The sequence below is a fragment of the Ptychodera flava genome, chromosome 5 (assembly GCF_041260155.1).
Source record: "Ptychodera flava strain L36383 chromosome 5, AS_Pfla_20210202, whole genome shotgun sequence".
Classification (NCBI taxonomy): domain Eukaryota; kingdom Metazoa; phylum Hemichordata; class Enteropneusta; family Ptychoderidae; genus Ptychodera; species Ptychodera flava.
This window is the reverse complement of record NC_091932.1, coordinates 4,928,921-4,944,736: the sequence shown is the minus strand read 5'-3', so window position 1 is coordinate 4,944,736 and position 15,816 is coordinate 4,928,921. Positions and strand designations below refer to the sequence as shown.

At 37.8% G+C, this 15,816-nt stretch overlaps 1 protein-coding gene across 1 annotated transcript; it reads right to left on the bottom strand.

Annotated features, from left to right (window-relative positions):
* Positions 1–7,349: 7,349 nt before the first annotated feature.
* LOC139132441 (uncharacterized) lies at positions 7,350–15,042 on the bottom strand. The gene is made up of 7 exons (XM_070698787.1): positions 14,905–15,042; positions 14,353–14,425; positions 11,763–12,140; positions 11,051–11,230; positions 9,637–10,161; positions 9,270–9,360; positions 7,350–8,703 (listed from the first exon to the last, which is right to left on the bottom strand). Exons 2-7 carry the CDS (start codon positions 14,402–14,404, stop codon positions 8,595–8,597), a joined length of 1,335 nt encoding a protein of 444 aa, XP_070554888.1. The 5' UTR covers positions 14,405–14,425; positions 14,905–15,042; the 3' UTR covers positions 7,350–8,594.
* Between the last annotated feature and the right edge of the window lie 774 nt (positions 15,043–15,816).

The window sequence follows — 15,816 nt, the reverse complement described above, 5'->3', positions numbered from 1 at the left end:
CTTAAATTGATTCATTTTTAAACTCATCAGTGGATTTTGTTTGATTTGAGTTAATCCAACTCTGGCCAGGACAGTGCCACCTATTGACGAGCACACAAAATGACGATGATGACAGAGTATGCAAATTGTGAATTCCTGACTAGACTTTGCCAAATTGTGATAAATGATAACAGTGGCCTACCAAAGATTTTTTTTAAGTACAAGACATATATGACTTAGATGCTGCTCAAAATTGACTATACAGGAAGGTTAAAATATTCCATCAAATAAATGTTTTAATCTCTTAAATGTTGGCTGTAATAGTGGCAAATTTGGTAAAAAATCAATAATTCCAATTAGTTGCACATATTTTCATTTAAATTAGAGTCTTTACAGTTCAAAGTTTTACTTTTGTGTTATTGTACGATGAGAATGTGAATATTTAGAAAATTTGATTATTCTTATATGCAAGAATTTAAAAATTCCTGATACTTTCAAGTCTCCTGGTCTTCCATATCATGTGTTCCTCTCTGGCCTCATTTTGTGTACACGTATATTTAACTGTCATGAGCGTCACAGTTTTGACCAGAACGTTTCTTTAACTACATCAGAGTCAGAGCTATTTCTGTCACTGCCGCTATGCAGTTACACTGCAGTAGCAGGGCAGCTGTGTTAACTTTGATCATGTTGACAATGTTTTTGTTCAATTTATACGACTGCCTTCTTGTTCTACTCCCTACAGCATGTCTAACTGTCCAGTATTCAGCTTGCCAAAACAACCTGTGTAGGTGTACCGTGCATTAATATAATTGACACTAAATGACTTTCATTCTAAACTCTAATTCAATTATCACCAAATACATATTTATATATTCAGGCTTTGAGGACAAACTGAATATTTGGTGTTTCAGCATGCTTTAGGGAGACAGCAAGAAACTGTATTTAATATATTGCATAGAGATATTGAAAAAAATTATCAACAGAGGCAGCTTCTGCCCCTTTACTAGGCCCAGATGTTGGCTTGGAATTTTTCACGAAAAATCATACATGTTTAGATTTTTCGAAATAAATTTCATGAAATGTGACAAAATTGTTCTAGACTAACATGAGAACAATTGGGTTTGCGCAAGGTCAGAGTACAGTGAACACACGGAAATCGGAAGCTCCAGAAACGAAACTATTTTTTTCAGTCAGATGTGAATATTTTGCCAAAACTTTGATACAACGTTGGAAACCCATTGAAGTCATGGTGATGGAATAGTGGAACGGAAGATAGTAATTGGAACGTTTACTCATCAAACAAGTTGGCAAGGAGTTGTAATCCCAGAGTATACGCCATTTTCAAGGTGGACTCCTACCTAGTCTGGTTCCCTGACCCATTTCCCCGGTAGAGGGCGTGGGGAAATATAGGGTCAGGTACCGGTAATGTAAACATGGACGCTATTGGGTTAAAATAAAACAAGCTGTGATTGGATGAAAGTAACACTTGTAACTTTTTCTCATCTTTCTTGGGTTTCGCACTTTCAGGCTCACTTGACAGCAACTTCTTGTTTGTACCAAAAAGCCGTGGAGGTAGAAAGAAAGACTTTCTACCTCCATGATTTAGCCACTGTGATTTAGCACACCTCTTAATACTTTTAGAACGTCGACATGATGCCTGGCATTTTTCACGAAATTCGGACACCATTCTATCCATCGAAATCAATCGTCGTTCACAGTTCCAACAAAGTTTGCTTTCAATTAGCTGTGATATCGCAGCATTACTTGTGGCGTGTATCGAATGTGCTCGGGTCATTGGGGTCACGCCACAGTCGGCGATGACCTCAATGACCCTAGCGCGTTCGATACACGCAACAAGTACTGCTGCGATATCACAGCCAGCCTTCAATCACCTCTATTTCCCCGTACTTCTGGATTAATCCTTTCAGTTTATGTTTCCCATCTCGTGTGCCAATGTTTTTGGTTCGGATACGGTGTTTGAACATAATTCTGATCCAGCCGAAGTTTGATCGGCGTTTTCATGGTAGCAGCCATATTTGTTGTAGCATGTTGTGTCAGGTGACTAACCTCCGCCATCTTGAACAAAATTCTGTTCAAGATGGCTACCCGGTACCTGACCCTATATTTCCCCCGGGATATTTCCCCACGCCCTCTACCGGGGAAATGGGTCAGGGAACCAGACTAGACTCCTACCAACGAACTCGCATACCGGCTGGCATGCTGCATTTTTTGAATCTGTATATATTATGGTGTTTACCTCTGTTGTTGTATACAGTGCGGATGGGACTTTACCGGACATTTCATGATTGGATGGTGACACCTGGGGCAATACTTTTGTCACAAGACTTTCAAACAGGTATGTCCGTTGACGTTTCAAATGAATTCATACAGTGGATGAGTACAAGCATCTAGTTCGCTGACGGACTCTACCACAATGCTTTGGACAATGACTGGTGAAACGTTGCGAAGTTAAAACGTAATGGACACCAAGAACCCATTCGTCTACAGATTAATACAATTATCCGGCGACGTAGAGATGAAACACTCAATAGTCCCATTAGTAATGATGAGATAATGCACGCTTTGAATATGCTTAAAACAGGTAAATCGCCTGGCCCCGATGGTATACCAGATGAATTTTTCAGAGACGCAAAAAATAGTCTCCTTTCTGTCTTACACTTTTTATTTAATGCCATTTTCAATGCTGGTGTATTTCTAATGAATGGAGTAGGGGTATTATCGTCCCGTTACATAACAAGGGTAGTTTTCATGACCCAAATAACTTTCAAGGCATAACCTTACTAGACTCAATTGTTAAAATTTTCACTTTTGTCTTGAATCAGAGATTGACCAAATGGGTTGAGATGAGTTGCTGCATTAGAGATTGTCAGACTGGTTTCAGACGTGGTTACAGCACTATCGATAATATCTCCACGTTACATGTCATGATTCAAAAAAATCTTTGTATATCAATTCAAGGGGCGCTTTTATTATAGAAATAACGAACGACGCGCTGACCATTAACGTTTATTTGTGGGCAAGGGCAAGAGGAAAGCCAAAAATTAACGGGCGAGGCTTGCCGAGCCAGTTAATTGGCTTTCCTCTCGTCCGCGCCCATAAATAAACTTTAAGGTGGCGGTAAAGGCTAGAGCGTCAGTTATAAACTTCAATAAAACTATTAAAAAATAAAAGTAGTCACATTCTCTGTGGAATAAAAAAACTAGACATTTGGGGTCATAGGCATTGCAGAGTTATAGCCCGTTGAAAACTCTAAAAAACTGACCAAATAAGAGGAAGTTCGGGAGTCCTTAGTGTATTAACTATGGTAGAGGTCCTCTAGCTTTTTAAAAAAACGTTTGAAAAGGGAAAGTCATTTTTTACTGTTTTTCAGGAAAGTTTGACAAGGCAGTGCTTGCATTCAGAATGCGTGACTGCTATTGTAAATGCATTTTTAGATTCTTTGAGTGTCAAAGAGGTGTCAAAAGTGAGATTAACCAAAAAGACTGCTCTGTGACTTCAAAAGAGGGGTGCAAATACGGCTTGTTTTCAACATTTTTGACAGAATAACAGTTTTCCTACATAATTTTATGCCAATTTAATCCAACCTTTGAAATGAGATATGGACATGGAATTTTTACAGCCTATTAACAAGGTAACAGATAAGATTTGTATGGCACAATTTTCCTGTATTTGAAGTACTTTTTGAAAAATCACATTTTGAAATATGAAATAATTTTTAATAATTTTTTGATACGTAAACCAATTTAAAATCATAAAATCAAATTATATTTACAAATCCTGCCGTACAAATCTTACAATTAATAGTGTCAACCTATTTATAACTAACTTTGTAATATTGATACTATCCAATTATTATTAAATTCAAATATGTAAAAAAAATATGAAAAATTAAATTTCAATATTGATTGGTGTCATATTTCAAAATCATGGCTACAAATATACAATTTTTATATTCTTTGGAGAAAGTATTAACTAAGGGAGTTATCCTGAAAATTTGAACTAAATATCTTGATTCTAACACTTGAAACTTGACATTAACTCTGAGAAAAGAATAGGTGCAAAAATAGCCTTTACCGCTACCTAATAGTCAGCGCGGAGTGTGTTATTTCTATTATATTATCAACGAACCCCGAAAAACCGTCAAAATTACGAAAATTTCCCGTGCGAACGACCACGGCCACAAAAACTGTCAGTGAGTTGTGCGCGTCGCTGCGAAAATTTTGCAAATACGGAGATTTTTTGTAAGAAAGTGTCTAAACTTGGCCCGCAAATGCTCCATTTTATTTTGTGGTTGATTATGATCTTTGTACAAATCACAATTTACGTTTTAGCCGTAAAGTTACTATGTTTACGATATTATTCATATTCACGGGCATGAAAACAAACCATTACCGTGTATTTGTGGGCAGTCACGTGGTTCAGCTCGACCAATTAAAACGCAATGGAAGGGGCATGGTAATATAATGTGTATTTGTGGATTTCAGCAAGGCTTTCGACTCTGTAAATCATAATATGTTGCTGTACAGACTGTGCTCCGATGGTATACAGGGTAAAATGTTTAATATTTTAAAATCAATACATAGGCTCAAATCTTGTCTAAAATCTAAAGAAGGGAGAACCGACTACTTTCACTGTTCTGTTGGCGTGCGACAGGGATGCATGTTAAGTCCCTTTTTGTTTTGACTTTTTATTAATGAATTGAATACCCAGTTAGAAAATGCGGGTCAGGGGGTATACAACTGACACAAGATTTTTATGACTTGTTTTCATTATTGTATGCTGATGATGTAACAATTTTTTAGTGACACTCCTGTCGGATTACAAAGACTACTACGAGTTCTAGAGTCCTTTTGCTCCAAATGGAAAATGAATGTAAACTTAAACTAATCACAAATCATTGTTTTTCGGCGAGGTGGCGTTTAGAAAAAGACTGAAAATGGTTTTCAAATGACAACAAATGATGAAAGCTGTAAGTTATTACAAATATCTTGGTCTGATGATATCCAGTTGAAATGTATGTAGTAAAGCTGTACTTATCTTATCAGATCAAGCTAGGAAAGCTACGGGTTGTATTTTCCGTATTAGAAATACTCGTCCTTTACCTTTTCGTGAGTATTTTAGATTATTTGATACAATGGTTTTACCAAATCTTGGGATACCGCATGTATAGTGTTGCTGAACGAGTACAATCAAATATTGTAAAGCTTTTATGGGAGTCAAATCCTCTACACTGGATGCATTTGTTTTGGGGGACTGTGGTAGATTTCCAGTACTCATTCACAGTTTTAGAAAGGTTTTGTCATATTGGTATAAACTTCTAAATATGCCCACAAACAGAGTGCCTAACACTTGATGCTAACAACAAAGAAGTCTTGGTTACTCATGTTAAAGATTTACTATTTGAGCACGGTTTTGGCGAAGTCTGGTTATGGCAAGGCCAAGGAGACTTTAATATTTTCATCAAACATTTTACATTGAGACCACTGGATATTTTCAAACAAAATTGGCATTCAGAAGTGTGTAGTAAGGACTAACTTCGTATGTATTGTAATTTCAAATCTATATTTTACACTGAAGATTACTTAACATCAAATAATGTTTTCCAGATTTAAGAGAGCTCTGGGCTAGACCTAGACGTCGAGAAAGATAGAGCACTGGGTACTGCTTTAGAATATAGAACTTGTAAAATTTGTGACTTGTATGAAATAGAGGACGAATATCACTTTATCTGTATATGGCAATTATATCAGAATCTAAGACTCCAATATTTACCACGTTGGTCTTATTCACAGCCAACTCTAGACAAGTTTTATTCTCTGATGTCTTCCTCTAACAGTTCAAACATTTTCAAGCTAGCATTGTTTGTATACAAAGCAGATAAACTGAGAAAAGAGTTTTTCTAACTGTGTTATGTACTCTGTCTCTTGTTATTAATATCTATGTAATTGCACGTGACTGTAAAGCTGCAATTTGGACTGATGGCCTTTAACAGCAATGAAGATTTATATGAGATGACATTAAAATGTCATTCAGTTTTCAGTGAATTATCTACCAAATCTTGGAATCGGAAAATGTAAAAAGTAAAAGCAAACAAGAAATTTTCAGTCCTCCCAATGGATTGAGCAAAACTTTCAAGTCGCCCTCTACTTCCCCAAAAATGTTCGAATCCTCCCTTATCACTCCAGCCCCTATCGTTTTTTGTAAAGGCAGCTTAATATTTCAAATGAGAATGTGATCATGCGACATCCAGACTCAAAATTCCTAAATCCTCAACATTTCACAAAATTGCAAAATGGTCGCTAAAATCAGTAAATAGAAGTGATTGTGGAAAACAATTCATAACCTTGACCCCCGCACTGATTGCGGCCCATACATACTAAAAGGGAATAGTTCACCAAATTGACTGCTTAAGTAAAGTTGAGCTTAGAACCCTAGAGTCAACAGAAAACGGAGTGCGGTAATTCATTTCCTTGAGTTACAACGATTTCGTCGAAGGACTCCCTAGGCTACTTGTAATTAGTGTTTTGTCACGGTCATGTAAGCCTGGTTTTGTCACATCTACAGTCTTCTCATAAGCGTATTCAAGTGGTTACACCCTTTTTCGTAACGAAGCATAGTGGTACACTGCTTAATATAGCAGCTGTGTGAATACTGACACGGTTTTGGGATAACAAGGTGAACTTGAAGGTCACCAAAGCTATGACGAAAGCAAAGCTTTCCTACTGACTTGGCAGCGTGTCTTCTGACTCTGTCACCAACGATATTTGAGAATCAATTTGCGGTAAAAAGTATTTCCGGAACGTCTATTTTCTTTCAAATTTACACATCCTCAGGTTTTTTAAATTTTTGGCAGGAAGCATTCCACAACTACGAGTTGTTGGGTAGTATGGCATACATTATGATTGAATTTAGGTCTTCTCACGAAAGATCTAGCGTAAAAATGCTACAAAACAAAATAATGCGCAACCAAGCATTTTTCAAATATCAAGCAGTTGATATTCTGTACAAGGAATGTCAGAAGCGTACAATTTTATTATAAGGTGGGTTGTTTTGATGGGTCTTTCGCTGTTTGCACGGTAGTGGGTAAAACAACCAAATTTCAGGGATGGAATGGAGACATTTTGAGGGACGAAGAAGTTTTTCGATTTTTTCTCCTTGTTTTCAAGCCATTAAATGGCGTTGAAAGTACCATAACTACTTTACGATGCAACTGCATAGTAGCAATAAAGTTGCGATGTCGTAATTACTTTAAACTTGAAAAAAAAAAGTCACGTTACAACCGTTTTTTGTTGAGTCAGAAGAAAAACACAGACACACATATACATGAGCGTTGTAGTTTATTGCACGTTTTCACAGTTTGAGTCATATTGGTCTAGGTGCGTCTGAGTCATAAATAGCTCTAATCATACAATAAAACGGCCTTCAATCGGGTGTTTTTGATCGGATCGTGAGAGAAATTAAAATTCATTTGTATGCCATAAGATACTCTACTTGTGCCAAGTTTGAAAGAAATCGGTCCTGGTATGTCTGAGATATGGCCCCGGACGGACACTCGGAAACACAGGCACGGACAGATTGAACAAGTACCCCTATTTATTTAAGCTTATTTAAGTTATTTAACTACAAAAAGCCAACTGTACAGGAGTTGAATGTCAGGGTTAACTCAAATGAAGAATAAAGTTCTTTATAGGAAGACGACAACGCATCTTGTGTTGGGTTGATCGTGTACCTCCTATTTGCAGCACACCAAAGATGTTAAGAACAGATACGCGGCATATTTTATGAAATACGCTATACGGTACCTAGGATTATTTTAGTCTTATTGTATATACACTTGTTTTACCGCATATCATGCATAGATTAGAAGTGTGGGGCAATGCATACCCATCTACATTACTTTACAGGCATAAAATCCCCTCACGTGCAATTCAAACAGAAATAATGGGAATAGTTACATTTGGCGATAACCCGATAAGGATATTAGATGTTTAAAAACAAATAAGCTGCAATTTGGAACCTTCGTCCATTTGTTTTCAATTCAACATGACCCCATAAAATATCGGGAATTACTTGACTATCCAAACATTTCACCAGAGGCAGGTGAATTCAGTATCAAGTACACGTATGCAAAGACATGGAATAGTATAAGTAGTATACAAGACATTGAGAGTAGAAATCACTGTAAAGTATAAACAACACCTTTCAGCACTTGAATAAAGATCATAGTTTATATATTATTTACATTTAAATTCTTATTCAGTTTTATATTTCATAGCACATTGCGTTTAATATGGATATTCTTTTTCGGTTCTCGTGTATTCATATCACTTTGCCCAGTTTTTTTAGTGAAGATAAATAATTGTGAACCTGGGACGGATTTGACTAGTTGCTTGACACATATTTTCCGTTTCCCCTTTTCTGAGTTTTGTCTTTCAGTGAACATTCAGAACAGTTAGAAATATGTCATGACCATGATATATGGGAAATAAAAGGTCAGGTACCCATAGAGACTAAATTGACTGAACGTGAATACTTTCAATACACTCGAAAGTAGCAAAATAGGCTGTGGTTTATTTGATCTGTCAAGCAATATCTCAGACGTCCGCCTTTTCGTCATTTTCCCGAATCGTCGTTGATTCGCTGGTATAACCGCTGGCGGCGCACTCATCGTCTATGTCGGCTGGTGACACCCGTTTCGCGCATCTGAAATGTACAAACGTTGCAAACTATGATTGTGAATCCGTTGAGAAAATGTCAATTTGCATGTAATACCCAAATCTTAAGTGAGAACTTGGTAACCAACGAGTCTATTTAGAAAAGATAAAGCCACATAGGCCCCCTTCCTCTACGATTTTAAAATTTTATCCTACGGCCACCCACTCTGTCTATTCCCTCTCTCAACCACCGACCTCGGGAAAGCTCTCAGCTGGCCTTTTTACAAAAGCTCTCCACTGCAATTCGCCCCAGTAAACACTGACAAAAACCCACACCCCTATCGTCCTTCCTGACAACCACTAGCCACCCCCTAAGTTTCGGCAGAATAAAAATATAACTTTCCGTCTGCTTATCATGGTATGATATGACAAGATGAGAAGTTAAGTCATACTTTTTGTTTCGAATGTTAATGTTATTTTTGTTTTTCCGAACTTTTCTGACCAATATTCATGAGTAATGAGGAATCCATGTTGTCACACCTTTGCTTCCATTGGTTGTTAGTACGCTAACGCTTTTATCTGACTATAGTGATGTTTTTCAGATGTTTAACATACCTTTTCTTGAGGGAGACCGAAAAGAGAAACACCGCTGCAATAGAGCTGATAATTATACCGACGACGTACCCTATTAAAGGGTATGGTAGATCTGTAAAATTAGTGAAAGACAGAATATCATAAGTATTCTTGGATCATCAATTCAGTTTGACATGTCCTGTAACACGATGGACTTCTCGTTACATTTATTATGGTCAGATAAACTCGGTACTGCTACTCGTCTTAGTTCCAAACGTTCACAGCTGTTTTATAGAGTGGTTTGCGTTGAACCACTGGCTATCATGGGTTTTCGCTGAGTTAATTATGAGCAAATAATAATATTTTATCAACTTCCCGTTTCAGTTTGAAATTCCAAAGCTCTCCATACCAGTATTCTCATTGTCCTGTTTCTTTTCCTTCGTTGTCTTAGTCTCAGTGGTTAGTGGCTGTAATGCTGTCGTTGCTGTAATTGGTGTGTGTTTTCCGTTACGTGTCGATCCTCTCTCAGTAGATATAGTGTTAATTTCTCGACTAGTTTGTCTCTGTGCCGTCGCAACGCTTTGCTCTGTCACGTCCTTTGTTCTGGTTTCCATTGTTGAAGTCATAGTTAATTCTTCGCTGGACATTGCGTCGGTTACTACAGTTGACATCTCCGTGAAACGTGGCGTAGTGGACTGCACTGCTGTTGATTGATAATGTGTCGTTTTCGTCAAAGCAGTGTTTGTTGTCAGACTCGTCGCTGGCGGCGCTGTTTCTGTTGATGTTTGAGTCGATGAGATTGGTGAAATTGATGTTCTCGCATTTACTGTTGTTGTGCCTGGCACTGTTATCGCAACTTGAGTTGTTGGTTGACGAGTTGTCCCTGGTGTCGAAGTCACGTACGGGATAGCTGTTGTTGATACTGCAGTTAGTTCTGAAGAGAGAGAGAGAGCGAGAGAGAGAGAGAGAGAGAGAGAGAGCGAGAGAGAGAGAGAGAGTAGACTACCTACATGTAAGTCCTTCTACATCTTGATTTTCTCTGATCGATGTATCACATTGACAGAGCAATTAATGTGCAACAAACAAATTGTTACACCATCAACGTGATGACCGACATTATTTGCAAAAAATAGTTGCAGCATTGTGAGGCTTACCCAGAATTGTAACATAATAGGAAAATTCTGAATGGACTTGAAGAGGTGATATCATTACAAACCTAAGAAAACCGTAAACAGTTACGATTTTATCTAGACATTACATGTAAGAAACTCAAAGACTGCGAAACAGTTGTAGTTGGGAAAATAGAATATGTTGAACGGGCGACGCGCTGACCATTAACGTTTATTTATGGGCAAGGGCGAGGGGAAAGCCAAGCCTCGCCCGTTAATTTTGGCTTTCCTCGAGCCCGAGCACATAAATAAACGGTAATGGTCAGCGCGAGTCTGTTGTTAACATTATATTATCAACGAACCTTCAAAAACCGTCAAAATTTACGAAAATGTTCTGTGTGAACGACAACGGGGCCCCAGAACTTGTTAGTGAGTAGTGCGCACGCTGCAAATATTTTGCAAATCCGGAGATTTTTTGAAAAAGTGTCTAAACTTGGCCCACAAAAGCTCCATTTTATTTTGTGATTGATTATGATCTTTGTACAAATCACAATTTCCGTTTTAGCTGTAAAGTTACTATGTCTACGATATTATTCATATTCTCGGGCATGTAATCAAACCATTACTGTGTATTTGTTGGCAGTCACGTGGTTCAGCTCGACCGATCAAAATGCGATGGACAAAGCATGGTAATATAATTCACAGTATATTTACCAAATTCGCAGATAAAATCTAAGCTTTCGTCGCAGTTCCAGTCATACCAAACCCACTGACCCGTCGTACTGTTTTTATTCAGGACCATACAGTAATTGTTGTCACGATTTGCACTCCTAGGGTTCGGCTCCCCAATGTCCCAATTCAAATATGACATCGAAGTACCTTGTGTACCGTCATCTGTGATACAAACGATATTTAAAGTTGGTTACCTGAAACTCTGAAAACATGAGACGGGCGTTTTCTTCAAAAGAATAGACTCTTTCTACAGTTAATATATGGGAGATGCTTTTTTCGATAACTTAAAATATGATAAACTTTGATCAGAAAGGAACATTGTGATGATTTACATGTCGCGAATATTACTGTGATTAGGTCCAATAAAATAACAACCGTAGTGCAGAGTTATTGGTTTAAACATATAGCATCGTTGTTAAGCAAGAAGAATATCCAAACCAACACTATGATAATGACGTTTAACAAGATTATTTCCCAGCTTGGAAGAAAGGAGTACTTCGATCACAACGATAACAACGTATTTTCTTTATCGCCATTGCCATCACCATGTCGTCATTTGTCACAGCCTCAATTATTCTTCCTAATAGTGTTCAGTAGGCTTGCCAGCAGGAGAGACCTTATGCTTTCTGTCATGGTAACTTTCATTTGCAAAGTTTTCAAACGCAACTTTAGAGTAGTTGCAGATCTCCTTTACCTTCTATCCATTTCCAGTTTGTGCCAGTGTCGCATAAACCAGATCCTATGGCGGTAAAACATTTGCCGCCCGTCCAAACCGGGTCTGCATACCCCATCCAATTGGTATTGATATAATTAATCACATAGCTTTCTTCTTGCGCAGTCTCAAATCTGACTAAACTACCATTTCGGTTATAACACCAATCAGCACTCTCACTAAAGGTAATATTGTTGATATTGTTCAGTTGAAATACATAACACTTATAGCCCATTTTAATCGGTGTCACAATTTGTCCATTGTCATCAAAAACATCCGGGCAAGTCGACTGTGCCATTACCAAAGCTGTATTTCTTCTTCGACTCGTCAGCGGTAAAGCCGATACCATGTGCACGAGTCCTATTGAAGGATAAAGAGAGCTCCACATTATTTATGGAGAATATTCTAACATTTTCTGATGCTTGAAGAACGCTCACCAACATATGGACAGCTGGCATGCAGAACCGCAGATATAAAGCGGGCACAGGACAAACAAAACTCAGTCACCAAGCTACTCGAAATAATTTGAACTTCCAAAAACAGCAACAACTTACTGAAATAGGTTGTTGGAAGTTGAAAATGCTGACAGGCTTAAAGAGAATATTTGAAAGCAAAATTTGAATGTGACTAGATAGCATGTGAATTGGCTTTCAACGGTGACCTCCTACGTTGCGATTTAAGAAATATTTTGTACTAGTTTGAGGATCTTTATTTTTATTTATGATATCAATTGTAATGCGTGTGATTCGATGTCTGGTCACCATGTGCACTCTTTCAATAAACTTTAAAGAATACGTGTCTTTGTCCGAGTTTCAAATGAATGAGATTCAATTCCTGAAGGAAACCAGAAAGTAGCGCCAGGTATCTGAAATTGTATTTGTCATTAGAGATGGCAGCTCATTAGCCTGTACGAACGCGTTGAAAATGAGCCCAGGGCCACGCTGAACTTTCCTAGGGAACTGGTTGCATGATTTTACGTCTGCCTTTGAACATGAAGACTATACTTGGCAAGTAACGCATCTGTTATGAATCATACACCTGTCAGCTAAACTTAATGGTTTAGCAGATTAATTGTCGGCGAATTTGCAGTCAATTTTTTATCATATACATAGATTAAGAGTACCTTTTGTTAATAGTCGAATTACGGGTCAATCTATATTCTGACGTTCAATACAAATCTGTCATGGCGATTTTTTATGCATTTTCATGTGCAGCGATTTTCGTTAGGTGTATGAACAAGATCGCTGTTACCGTGGTCTGCAATGTAACAAAACGTAATTTTAGAGCGCTAGCGTAATCGACACGGTGGCTTCTTTTACTATCAATGGCGGTACGTACCTGTGATCTTTTCAAAGGTTAACGTTGCCAAAGTAAATAATTGTGACCTCGGTTTAACTTGTATAACAAGTAATTTAAACTCATTTATGTCCACGGGTGTAGATTAATACCGATGAAGAAATTGATTACACTGAACGACACAGGACAGGAACTGTGATTTAATCCTTGGAAGGGAAGATATCAATTGAGCTCTATTTGTCATCGCTATTACGTCATTACAATCTTGTTGGTAACTTTGTTGTGTATGTACTTCGTCAGAGGAAAATGTAAGAATGCTTATGACAGCCAATAATTACAAATAAATAAGACGAGCCCATAACGTCGCGTATTTTATTTCGAGACACAGTCTGTCTTATGGACAGTAATGTCAAGATTTGCCTTTGTAAACTAAATTTCTGTCTTTGTTATTTTCTGATCCGCAATACATAGTAAGACTAGCCTTCAGGGCAAAACGAGCTGGTCCGACAGATTCTCATTGATGACGTCATAGAGTTGTGTTTTGGGGTTACGTTTCAGCTTACTGTCAGTGTTATAAACGGGAGAGTGGTCTCAACCAAAGTCCAATACGTCACTGTATTAGCGAGTGTTTTCTCTGTAGTCGGAGATTATGAATAAGAAATTTTAATAGGAATTACAACGATGATTCTACTTCGAATTTCGGAACAAGTGAGAGCCAGCCTTCGATTTCTAGATAGAAACATTCTCCGTAACATCACATTAGCTTCCTATAATGCCGCATGTCGACTCTTGTCATACAATGGTCAAGCAAAATGTTGACGTGTCACATTCATGCAAGGTTAAAAATTCTAAATGTCTTATGATGTCATGCCAAAATTGATCTCTTTTCGAGACAGTACATCGTAGAAATGGAAAGGTATTATTGTGTTGGACCGAAAAAGATCGTCTCTGGTCCCCGCGCGCGTCATTTCAGAACCTGCGCGTCATGGCATTTTTGGGGGTTACATACACATCAGTACAGTTATCCTTGATATCCCTGTTTGCACGTCAAAAATGCTAAAAAAGAAAACCGAAGCATTATGCAGCCAGTAATTAAATACCATAACTGCTGCATCAATAGTGCCAAACCAGCATTGATAGGAATAAAAAAGCAGGAAAAAAGAATGAATGTCAAGGACCAGAAACAATATGTTTGGCCTTATTGCAAGAGAGTAGCGATCGCTGACGTCACGGTCATAGACTATTTCCATAAATCATAGAGTGCGTTGTCCCTTACCTGATACAACTAGTACCGGGCACCACAACATCAACGCTTTGGTAGAAGACATGTCATATCCGATGCATCAACACTGAAACAATCAATAAGAGATTTAAACTCTTGTAGTGTACTCCATATTTCAGATATTTTGACCAGCAAACCAAATATATTTGCCAAAGTTTGAAATCTACCTCTCGTCAAATACCCCAACTTGAAAATAAATTGACATAAAAATGCTCTTAACCTTCCTACCCAAGTGCCCTGACACATCAGTTATCATAGATAACACACGGTTTAGTGGTTGGTTGAAACGACTGTCAGATTATGTAGAGTCCAGAGACATAGAGAGGGACAGTCAAAATAACAGAGAAAGGGGTAACACCATTATTACATTTTCAAAGATGAAGAAATGCTTCATTTTTGTTATAGAAAGCCCTAAAAGTAATTGCATTCTTGACTTTGCAGATCTGAGTAAACATTACAAATTCGGGAAATATTCCTGAAGTATGCATGCTATCTACGCAGCATAAACAACTTCCCTCCAACTCCAAGATGAGACAGTCAACTCACCTCCGTATCTTCAACGTTTGTGACGGTAAATTCCGATTTCGGAGTTTACGACGTTGTGCCTTGGAATATACCGTCTTTAAGTAGTGCAATGTAACAAATAGACGAATTGGTAGGTACACCTCCTGACAAAGCTTAATGTGATTCAGTTAAAGTAAGTGATAGCAGTTACGATATGGCTGATTACAAAGCAGAGAATCGCGTGTCCTATCAGATTTGGATTACAGTTGGAACTTTGAACTCTTACGACACTGGGGTCGTCGATTTGACCACCAGAATATGTTTATTTGATAATCGCTCAAGTCTTATTAAAGTACAAATATTGCATCTGGTTTCTTGCAAGTCGTATTCTAGACCCACATTGCTCGTTGTTGAAGTTGCGATCAACTATAAATTAATCTAGAAGCTAATCGCGATAGATTAATCATGATATATGTCTAATTTGAGGCATGTACATCGGCGTTGTCGATTTGACCAGCCTGTTTTGTGTTGTACATGCATTCTGTAAACACTGTTTATTTGCCTATTCATTGTCACTTACTTGTTGATTATAGCTATAGGTCACGTGGTAAAAGTGACAAACGTATAGCAGCAGCTTCGAAAATATGAAATCAGTCAGTATTCATTTCATGACTTGGTTAGAGAGGTATGTTCATGCTTTAAATCCTGTGAAACTACAGTTTTTAATGTTGTAGAGTATTCATGTCAGCATAATTTCGGCTGTGTTCTCAAACACCGGACGGGGCCTTGAAAATGTGAGGGTTCATCAGAAGAGATTCGAATACATAGTAGGACTGAAAGAAGAACTTGAAAAAATACGCTGTTGGTTGGAAATGACCTAAGTAATTGACCCATGTTGAACAGAAAATAACTAGAATACAAATACACAACATCATACAGAGTTTTCATTGAGAA

Excerpts from the sequence above, each read along its gene's own strand:
- LOC139132441 (XM_070698787.1), bottom strand. The coding sequence starts at position 14,404 with ATGTCTTCTACCAAAGCGTTGATGTTGTGGTGCCCGGTACTAGTTGTA. Across the intron at positions 12,141-14,352 it reads CCCGGTACTAGTTGTATCAG|GACTCGTGCACATGGTATCG; the intron begins GTAAGGGACAAC and ends ATCCTTCAATAG. Across the intron at positions 9,361-9,636 it reads ACAGGACAATGAGAATACTG|ATCTACCATACCCTTTAATA; the intron begins GTATGGAGAGCT and ends CTAATTTTACAG.